A 10,455-nucleotide genomic window follows, 5' to 3' on the forward strand; every position below is an offset into this window, starting at 1 on the left:
AGCTTGGAGAATCAGTCACTAGTCAAGTGTATAGGGTTGGTCTCTGCACTGCTGTCATAGGGAGACCTTAGGAAACAGCTCGCTTAGGCGGAAGTGGGCAGACTTTGGCTCAATGTAGACTCCTTCACCTGACCAGACCTGGGGTCACCTCCCCACCACTGCAGGCTGTCCTGCCTGAGCGAGGCTGGAACCAAGGCCCTTCCTTAAGATCCAAGTTGAGAAGGCTGCGTGGTGCCCAACAGAGAGGACAGAGCCACTGGAAGGGGTGCTGAGGGGCTGCTCCCCTTTTATTATCGACAGGAGGTTTTTCTAACGGGAGTGTGACACCCCTCCCCTGTGGGACCATTGTCCGACCTGTGTGTCGTCTCTTCAAATACCCTCTCAGAAGAAGAGCCCCCGCATCCGTCTGCCGATGCCTTGTCGATCGTAGAGGACGTTGAACTTGTTCACAAACTGGTTCATGGTGTTGCAGGTTTTGGTGATGGTGCCGAGGTAGGCCATGAGCCCCACGTCATTGCATTGCTGGAAGGAAAAGACCAGTTGTCCGGGGGACAGCGGACTGTCCAATGTCCTGCATACAGACATGATGTACAAAAGCCCCACCTGCCCAGCCTGGGTTTTATACTCACATCATAAAAGTCTGTCTTGAACTTGTCTGTGCTGAGCACTGGTAGGCAATGACACAGAGCATAGGCCTCCCGCAGGATCTCATGGTTGAAGGGGACCTCTCCTAAAGGCACAAAAGGGCTGCGTCAATGTAGATGCTGTCCTCTCCCCAGGAGGGAGAGGAGTGCCAGGGAGACACTGTCCTACCCGCTTCGGAGGCCTTGACATACTCCAAGATGAGCTTGACCCGGCTGTGCAGCATCTTAATGGCGCTGTGTTGCGCGATCAGGTGCTCGGCCACTGCAGGGAGACAGGAACAGGCCAACGTGTAAAATGAACGTGGCCAGACTTCCCAGCCCCACGGCCGAGGACGCCCCTCCAGCCTTCCTTACCCGTGGAGTTCTCGCCGCTGCCAGTGGCTGTCATGCGGGCTACGTGGTCAACACCGATGCGTTCCGCTTCCTCTGTGGCCAGAGTGTAGGTCAGTTCAGCAAACAGCATGGTGGCCTACAGGGCACAAAGGCCGAGTCAGGAGCAGGAAAGGCCCGGAGCAGGACCGGCGGGTTGAAGGGCAGGCCATTACCTCTCCGTTGATTATATCGATGACAGACTCAAAAACGCTGACGGGAAGCTGTAAAGAAACAGCGGAGACGGCGTGACCTCAAGCGCCCCTGAGCTACTACAGGCCAAACGCTGGCCTTGGCTCTTCCACCGCAGACTTTTCCATCCAATCTTCCCAAAGACCCACTGAAGTAAGGATCATCCCCATCTCCCACGTGAGGCAAGAGGCACTTGAGAGGTTTAATGACCGACCCCAAGTCACAGCCGCTGGGTGGGAGACTGCCCTCCCGTGAAGACTCAGCCCGACAGATGGGAAAGGAAGGAGGACAGTCGGGGGGAGGGGGCTACAAAACGGGCACGGGGTCAGCATTACTCACATCTGTGTGCTTGGTCATCGGGTTCAACTTAAGAAAGAGTGGGCTCTCGATGATCTCGCACACCTGGAACAGGGGATGGTGGGCATGAGTGTCAGGGCCCATCTCTCTCCCTCCCGTCACTCTCCCCCAGCACGCCCGTGAGAGCACGTGTACCTGCTTGTGGACGTGGATGTCGGAGGGGTCAGGCGGCCCACCGGTGGTATACCAGCCCAGAAACTCCAGCTCCTTGAAAACCTGTTTGACTGGAGAGAAAGAGCCAGAGCGCAGGGTTATTTCCTTAAACCACCCTCCCGTAACTGGAAGCACCTGGTATATTTTTCATCGACTCCTCCCCTCCCCACTCAACTCCTGGCTCAACTCACAATAATCAATCCCTTCTATCTTCTCTTGTCCTTTACTGTCATTTGCAGGGAATGCCTCAATGCATTCGCTTTCTGAGAGCCTTCCCACTACTCTCACTCCCCCGCCCCTTGTCCCGTTCTATTTCTTCCCAACACACTGCATCTCCCCGACTCTGCCTTTGTTTCTTACTCCCACTCCTCCCTCCCCCTCCAAGCCTCTTCCCCTCTCACACTGCTCCTCCTTGGTGTAGTAATATTCCTTGTCAATGATAATCTTCTCCTCCACAGTGTGGGAGAGCAGCTCAAAGGAGTTCATCACCTCGATATTTCGGCCCTCCTGTTTCCCGATCAGAGCCCCGATCACTGCGGGGAGAGAACGACACGTGAGACATGAGGGTTAGGAATCTCGTCCCTCATCACTACAGCCCAAGGGTCGAGGTCAATGTGAACCAAACGCTGGAGACACGGTGGCCTGGGGCAGGAGGAACCGGTCTCAGGAACGGAATGGGCAAAGACCCCTATTTGGGGGAGGTGACCGAGAGGAGGTGGGAGGAGGGAGAATTACGCCGAACACGCACCCTGCATAGGCCGCCCCTCCTGGGAGCGCATGCGAATCCAATGGTCTGAAATGTTGAGAATGACGAGGGGATGAAGAGCGACGGAGACGCTCCCCGTCACGCCGGAGGCCATCACGCTGGGAACTACTGAGGGTGGAGGAAAAGGAGGGCGAGTGAGCTTCGGCGCGGCACATTCTGCCCCGAGGCTGCGAGCGGGAGACGGCGGAGCCGGAGCCATACATCCCTCCCGCAAATTAGTCCAGGGGGAGGTACTGCCGTCCTGCCTGCTGACTCCTCCCGGGAGTCCAGGGGGGCCTTGTCGCTCCCCGAGGGGCGTCACCGGAGGAGGCCCCCGCGAGGCCCGTTACCTGCTGCATCCACCTCCATCCCGCTGCTCCCTCCAGTCCCGTTCGCCGCCGCCGCCATTTTGCCCGCGCCCGCCAGCCTCGGCCCCGCCCCCTCCCTGCCGGCTTCCGTAGGTCGGCGGCGCATGCTCAGTGGGCGCGGGGCCTCGGCGGGCGGGGCGTGCTGCCCCGAGGCCGCCCGACTCCAGAAGACCCGGTCCTGGTTGTCACCTGCAGCTGCGGAAGCCGGGGAACAAATTACTTAACCCTGACCCCTCCCAACCTTATCGTCCTCGCCATTAAAATTGGGATAAAACGGCCTAGTTCCTAAGGCTGCTGCGGGAGGAATGAAAAATCGTGTGTTTGCCCTCGGGATGAAATCCGAGCCGCGTGCAAGGCCCTGCAGTATGGGGCCCCGCCTGCCAGCCGGCCTGTCCTCTGCTCCGGCCCTCGGTCCTCCTGCTGCAGCCGCACGGGCTCTCGCGGCAGTTCCCTTCGCATAACCCCGCTCGCTCCCACGTGAGGGCCTCTGTGACCAACGCCACACCTGACACACAGGAACCCAAGCAGTTTTTCAGCGGATGGTTATTTTGAAGTGGTTTCACCCGGTGTCCTCCTTGCCCTCCAAATACCGTATTCCCCACAGGACGAGGGACATCCCCAGCGCTCTAAGCCCTCCCGACCTCTCTGCCCTCCGTCTCCAGCAGCCTTTCAAAACTGGCTTCTGGCAAACCTCGCCCTCTCCAGACACCGCCCCCCCACTCCTACACTCACGCTGAGGGCTGCATTTACCCCCCTTGCTGCCCCTACAGTTTGTCCCGCTGGCTCTTTTACTGTGTGTCTGTGCCACACCCAAAGTGTAAGCCCTCAGAAAGCAGGTGGACACCTGTGTCTCGACCCCGCAGAGCCCACCCCAGCGCCCACAGGCAGCAGGTACCCGGAGATGTGTGCTGCTTTATCACTTTCCTCATTTTCAAGTCCAGTCTTTTAGCAGCGTCTTCGAATCTCTTTCTTTGTCCCTCTGTTCCCTTTGTCACATCACCTTAGATAATAAAACCGCCTCCCTGCTTGCTTCCTTCCTGTAAAGACACCCTGCATTCCACGTAGCGCCCACTGGGATAACCCAGGATAATCTCCCCATCTGAAGATCCTTAACCTAATCATAAGTCCCTGACAATCTCCCAATCTGAAGATCTTAATTATAAATCCACAATAATCTCCCCATCTGAAGATCCACATTTTAATGAGATCTGCAAAATCTCTTTTCCCTGTAAAGTGACATTCACAGATTCCAAGGATTGGGACCTGGCTGTCTTTGGGGGCCACTGTTCAGCCCGCCACAGCACACTGTGGGGGAGCTGGAGAGCATTGTCTTCATGATCTAGCATTATGTCAGTCCATGAAGAGAATCCTGGTGGCTGAAGCAGAATTAAGTCGGAATTCGCTAAGCTCCCTTTTGGCTGGGCTGTACCCAGAGGATTGGAATTCCCTCGGCTCCCTTTTGGCTACCACCAGGCTGGCCCCGGGGTAGCCATGCAGTGGGGGACAGGGGGAGGGAGGGAAGTGTCAAACCAAGGAATGGTCAGGACAGAATCTTTAATTTTCAAAACAAGTCTAGAAAGCCTTCCTTTCATCCTGATTGTTACCCAAGAGATGGCTGAGCAGGAGGAGATGAACACTTTCAGGGAACGGCCACATTTAGCAACCAGGATGTCTTACTAAGGTCTGTGGGCCAGGAGGAGGTAAGGGAGGTCGGGATGATCTGGAGGAGGCCGTTCCAGCCCTTGGAACTCAGATGCTGAGGATGGTAGGGAGTGTAGGATGTCCATGCAACACCTTGACTACTGACCCATTGTTGGGTAGCTTTTGTGAGATAAAGCTTCATGCACCCCAATGTCAGACTGTAGATGGTCTGCAAAACCTAAAACATGACACGGTTTAGTTTCAAGGGCCATAATGATGTGGCCTAAGTCAGGGGATCAGACTAGAACAGGGACATCAGCACCAAGAAAGACCCGAGAAGGTGTCGAAGGTTCAGTGGAATTGGTTTAGGTGTGGGTGGGAGCTTCTGGCCAGTACAGGCTTGATCAGCATCTTAAAAGTGCCAGTCTTACCAGAGACCAGGTCCCCACCACGGGCAAGCACACGAGTGACTCGACTGTCAGATCTAAGGTATGTTCAGTGCTCCCAAAGCACACGCTTTTCATCTTCTCTGTCAGCTTCAAGTGGCCAAGCAACCAGCCAGCCATTGGCTCACAGCCCAAGTCAGCGAAACGTCACCAGGCTCCTCGTGGGGAGTGCTGGCCAGATGTATGATGAGAATAGCCTTGAGTTCTGCCCACTGAGCGGAGCTGTGACATTGGCTTTCAGTTTGGGGCAGCTGGCCCTGAAGCTGGGCAGCAGCAGCTCCCCAGTGGACCCCATCAGGGCTCACCCCATCAGGGTTCATCAGGAGCCATCAGGGAACCAAGCCCAGGCATTCAGGGGAGACTCTGAGACCTCCAGTCCCTACTGATCCACGTCTCGGGTTCAAGTTCCTTACAAAGCAGTAGTGCCACTTCATGTAAGACCCCTCCGGGAGCACACGGACTGTGCCCTTAAATATACCATTCCTGTCTCACCAGTGAGGTCTGCTAGGCTCTGCCGATCTTGCCATCCATCAGCTTTGACTTGATTCACCCCAAAATGGGAGTATTGTGTTGGAGAATTACCAAGTCCCCTGGGTCTGGAGTCCTTCAGGAGTGCCCCTAGCTGTGTCCCGCAGGTGGCGCTGTTGCACTGACACTGATGGTGCCTGGGAGGCAAGCTGTGATTTCCCTTCCTCCTCCTCTGCTTAGCCATCTGTGGGTCCCACTGTCCCCGCCCCCCCCCCCCCGACGTCCCCCTCTCCCCCCCCCCCCCCCCCCCCCCCCCCCCCCCCCCCCCGGCAGCACAGCAGGCCCTGAATGGGAAAATCCCCTTTAACTCTTAAGGGGCTGGAAAATTGCGAGCATATCCCCCTCCAGTTCCCACTTATGTCTTTAGGTGTAGAAGCATCAGAGACAACATCGGGCCCCAGGCAAGATCACTTGGGCTTGGCTTCTCCACCGCAAACCCTGTCCAGACCCTGCAGCTGGATTCAGGCATGTCTTCCCCTACAGGAACAAGGACCAAGGAATTTAACCCGTTTGTCAGGGGTTACAAGAACAACCAGCGGGAGACCACACTAATCCTCCAGACCAGACAGCTAGGGCAGGGCCTGGTGGAGGCCCCTCAGGGAAAACTGAACCCTCAGGCTGGGTTTTATTTTGTTGTTTTTTAAACTTTATTTATTTATTTGACAGAGAGAGAAAGATCATAAGTAGGCAAAGAGGTAGGCAGAGAGAGAGGGGAAAGCAGGCTCCCTGCTGAGCAGAGAGCCCGATGCAGGGCTCGATCTCACGACCCCGAGACCATGATCTGAGCCCAAGGCAGAGGCTTAACCCACTGAGCCACCAGGCGCCCCCTCAGGCTGGTTTTTTGACTTTGGCCTCAAGCTCTGGGGCCAGCAGCCACAATTCATATTGCCTCTGCCCTAGGGTGGGGGTGGGGGTACCACCTGGCTCTCTGTGACAGGCTCTCTCCCCAAGTTTAGTTTAGGAGGGCTGCCTTCCCTCAGAGGCCTGAGGCGGATTGCAAGGGGCACCTTGGCTCCCGAAGTAGCTGCTGGAGCGGGTTACCAGCTGCCACAACCACACTCCCAGCATGGCTTTGGGAATAATATAGCTCATGCACTTGGCGTTCCCTCTGGGAGAGATTTGATCATGCTTCTCAGCTGCCTTACCTCAGGCTGCAGCCCCAACCCTACAGGACGATTGACCCGGCAGCTGCCTCATGTCCACGGCTTCAGGGCCGTCCAGACGGAGATGGAGGGAGTGAAAAAGAACTTTAACCCATTTGGTTCACTGAGAGATACACTGTAGAGAGGGCTGCTGGCCTGTGCTTGTCCCCAGGCCAGCCCAGGAGCAAGGGCGGCCCTCCTCCACTCCAGCCTCCCGCTCAGGAACCCCCACCATTGGGGGGGGCAGTTTCCTCTGATTGCCCGGCCCCTCCTGTCCAACATCCCAGGGCGGGGCCCAAGAGAAGCATCTGGCTACTGCGGAGTCCCGGGCACGTGGGGACAGAGCAGGCCGAAGTGATGGAGAGGGACAGACAGGACGTCTGGACATCCTTCTGCTATAGCTCTACGGATGGGAGCACTAGGACTGGGGACCCTTCTGGACCCCGAATGAATGACGGCGATACTCCTGCTCGGTTTTAGTTGTTATTGGAAATGGATGCCTGATTCCACAGTTCTCTTTCCCCTTTAAACCAAGTGCCCCAAGACTGTGCAAGGATGGTCTCTGCGAGCTGAGCCGTGGAATAAGAGGGGTCTCTTAATCCTTACCTTTGGGTCAGAAGCGCTGTGCTAGTTCCTTGGGGTCACCCCTTTACCAGACACTTCCCTGTGGCAATGGCAGCTCTGGGGTGTCACCATGCGGAGGGCTCCCTGCCCGGAATTGGAGATTCACTGTCCCAGGGAGTGCCTAGTGCCGCGACCCAGTGTTTCATCAGTGCTTACAACGCAGCTCCAGACTAACTCCAGGGGAAGTGGGGAAGGGAGGGCGATGCAGGACGCAGAGAGATTGCAGAATCCGAAGGCGGGATCCAAGTCAGAGCTGGGGCTCGTGGGACCGCCGGGCCACAGCTGCTGTCTAGGCAAACGGGCCCAGCTTTCTCCCCTGTGCATCTGAGCACGAGCCCCCCCCCCCCCCGCTCACCCACGCACGCGGGACCACAGGACCCATCTGGAGACACAGTTAGGGGCTCTGCTGTACCTCGTCTGTCCTGAAGGCTTCTCTAAGGCTAGAGGCCAGGCGGAACCCAGACTCACATCCACGAGTGCTTCCCATGGACGGCACAGGGCAGGAAGGCCTCCGATGGGCTGTGGCGGGGGCTGGCAGGTGAGTTCAACTCACTGGACTGGCAGTATTTTCAGCTGTGGCAAAAAGTCATGCGGGTTTTGTGCAAGTGAATGTTCCCTCCTTCCTTCCTTCCTTTTTAGAGAAGGGGGAGAGAGAGCGAGTGGGTGCAGGGGGGGGCAGGGATGCAGAGGGAGAGAGAATCTTAAGTGGGCTCCACATTGCTCTCAATCTCACGACCCTGAGATCACAACCTGAGACAAAATCAAGAGGCTGCCGCTTTCTTAGCCAACTGAGCACGCCCCGCCAGGGCACCCAGAATTTTTCACTTTCAGATAAACAGCCACAGCGCCTGGGCGGGCGAGCCCCGTGAGTGGTTCTGTGCACAGATGCGGCTGGGCTGGAGCCCAGAGCCTTCCTGCCTCTTTGCGGTGGAGGGAGCTGCCCTCCTTCCACAGGCCGCGTCTCCCAGGGGCTACAGCTGGCTGTGACCCGGGTCCTTGTCTCCACAGCGGCTGCTCATCTCCCCAGGCATGCCTGCAGCTGACAGGCTTCTAATAAAGTTGGGGAAGACTGTAGAAACCAAAATTCAGCTTTTAGATTAAATAATGGATTTTTCCTAATTTAAAAATACAAGAGGGGCGCCTGGGTGACTCAGTCGGTTTGCCTTTGATTCAGGTCATGATTATGGGGTCCTGGGATCGGTCCGCATCAGGCTCCCTGCTCAGTGGGGAGCCTGCTTCTGCCTCTGCCTGCCGCTCCCCCTGCTTGTGCTCACTTGCTCTCTCTCTGGCAAATAAATATTTTTTTAAAATATGAGAATTGAGTCAAACAGTATTTCCTTTAAAATTTTTTGAGGAATGTCGGTTTGAGTCAAACAGTATTTCCTTTAAAATTTTTCGAGGGGGGCGCCTGGGTGGCTCAGTGGGTTGGGCCGCTGCCTTCAGCTCGGGTCATGATCTCGGAGTCCTTGGATCGAGTCCCGCATCGGGCTCTCTGCTCAGCAGGGAGCCTGCTTCCTCCTGTCTCTCTGCCTGCCTCTCTGCCTGCTTGTGATCTCTCTCTGTCAAATAAATAAATAAAATCTTTAAAAAAAAAAAAATAAAAAAAAATTTTTTTCGAGGAATGTCGGTCAATATTGTATGATGATTTATCACATGGCTTAACCCAAGAGCTGGGCTGATCTTTTACTTGGAGTCTGTTTCCGTGGCAGCTGAGTGGCCCATAGCAACAGATTTGCCTCCTGGCCAGGCTGGCCCAGCATATGCTGTGAAGAGGGTTTGCTTGTGCTGAAGAGCCTCATTTAAGAACTGGGCCAAGGGGTGCTTGGGGGGGCTCGGCTGGGTGTCTGCCTTCAGTTCAGTCATGATCGCAGGGTCCTGGGATTGAGCCCCACATTGGGCTCCCTGCTTGGCGGGGAGTCTGCTTCTCCCTCTGCCCATCCCCCTGCTCATGTTCTCTCTCTCTCTCTCTCATAAATAAATAAAATCTTGAAGAACCTAACTCAGGCCTTGTTCTCCTTCAGAGGGCAATTCACTGGAAATTAACCAAATTTTCTGCAAAAGTTAGTGGATTACCTTGATTTGTCTAAAGAAGCATTTACAAATGTCAACAAGTCTAGGAACTACTTCTGTGCTTGCAGAATCCAGCAGAAGGTATGAAAGTACAAAGACACACACCAGAGACTTGTTTTCCACATCCAAGGGCCACCTGTGATGTCAGCTTTCATCCCAGCAGCATCGTCCTCCTGCCAACCAGAATGATGACCCTGGGTAGATCATCAGTCTTTGCTGGACCCCTTTCCCAGTAAAGAATTTATAATCTCTATTCTGAAAGCCGAGGGTTCTTTTTAGTTATTTGGCTTCTGTTATTAGGGTGAAAACAGAGATATGTGAGAGAGGTCTGTGTGTTGGAGAACTATGTCCCCGTGGAACTCCTTCCACTCACTGCAATTACCTTAAGGGGATTCTCGTCCTGAGCCGACAAGGCCAGCAAACCTCTGGGCCTTCCTTTCTGTGAATTTCTTCCCATCTCACGGGATCGCTACCTCAGTGGGATCAAGCACAAGGGCTCTGGGTTCAGTTTCCCACAGTTAAAAAGCAAAAGGCTGATCTCATATCAAATTCCTTAACTTAATTAGATCTATGAAGACCGCTTTTCCAAATAAAATAGCATTTAGAAGCTCCAGGGATTAGGGCTTGACACCGTCAAGGAACCTACTACTGCAGAGTATCTTAACTAGTGGCAAGATCTATTTGAGAGGCAGATTTAATTGGAAGCAGGAGATGAAGCTTATTCTTCATTTCTTTTTCCTCATCTATCAGATTGGTCCCTTCTCCCCTTCTCCGGATGGGTTACTGCTTCCAGTGTGTTGACGGCATCCCTCTGTCACCCAGAGACCACAGGTAGTGACAAAACGTGGGCGACAAACTGGTTAGGGGCAGGGGCAAGCAGGACAGGCCACGGCTAGAGCTGAAATATCTTCCTAGGGGAGATGCAGTGAGCAGAGGATGGAAACATCAGGAACATGGACGTGACGTTGATTATGAGCGTGGGACACAGGGGCATTCTTCTTAAACTTCCTCTTCCGGGCAGCTGTCAGAAACCCACACTGACCTCCGTGTGAAGGACAACGTACTTAGCTAGTGCTTTTGTTGTGGTTGTTATTTTTATTTATTTACTTTTTTTTTTTTCCAGTAATCTCTCCATCCAACATAGGGCTCGAACTCACAACCCTGAGAGGAAGAGAA

The 10,455-nt window shown here is 54.8% G+C and overlaps 1 protein-coding gene across 1 annotated transcript; it reads right to left on the bottom strand.

The window, feature by feature from the left end:
- Positions 1-261: 261 nt before the first annotated feature.
- On the bottom strand, positions 262-3,772 carry COPS6 (COP9 signalosome subunit 6). The gene is made up of 11 exons (XM_047712770.1): positions 3,724-3,772; positions 2,811-3,023; positions 2,464-2,589; positions 2,117-2,248; positions 1,698-1,786; positions 1,545-1,607; positions 1,190-1,237; positions 999-1,113; positions 814-906; positions 630-730; positions 262-522 (listed from the first exon to the last, which is right to left on the bottom strand). The coding sequence occupies exons 1-11, from the start codon at positions 3,755-3,757 to the stop codon at positions 382-384; spliced, it is 1,155 nt and encodes a 384-aa protein (XP_047568726.1). The 5' UTR covers positions 3,758-3,772; the 3' UTR covers positions 262-381.
- Positions 3,773-10,455: the final 6,683 nt, after the last annotated feature.

Source organism: Lutra lutra, chromosome 18, assembly GCF_902655055.1.
Source record: "Lutra lutra chromosome 18, mLutLut1.2, whole genome shotgun sequence".
NCBI lineage: Eukaryota > Metazoa > Chordata > Mammalia > Carnivora > Mustelidae > Lutra > Lutra lutra.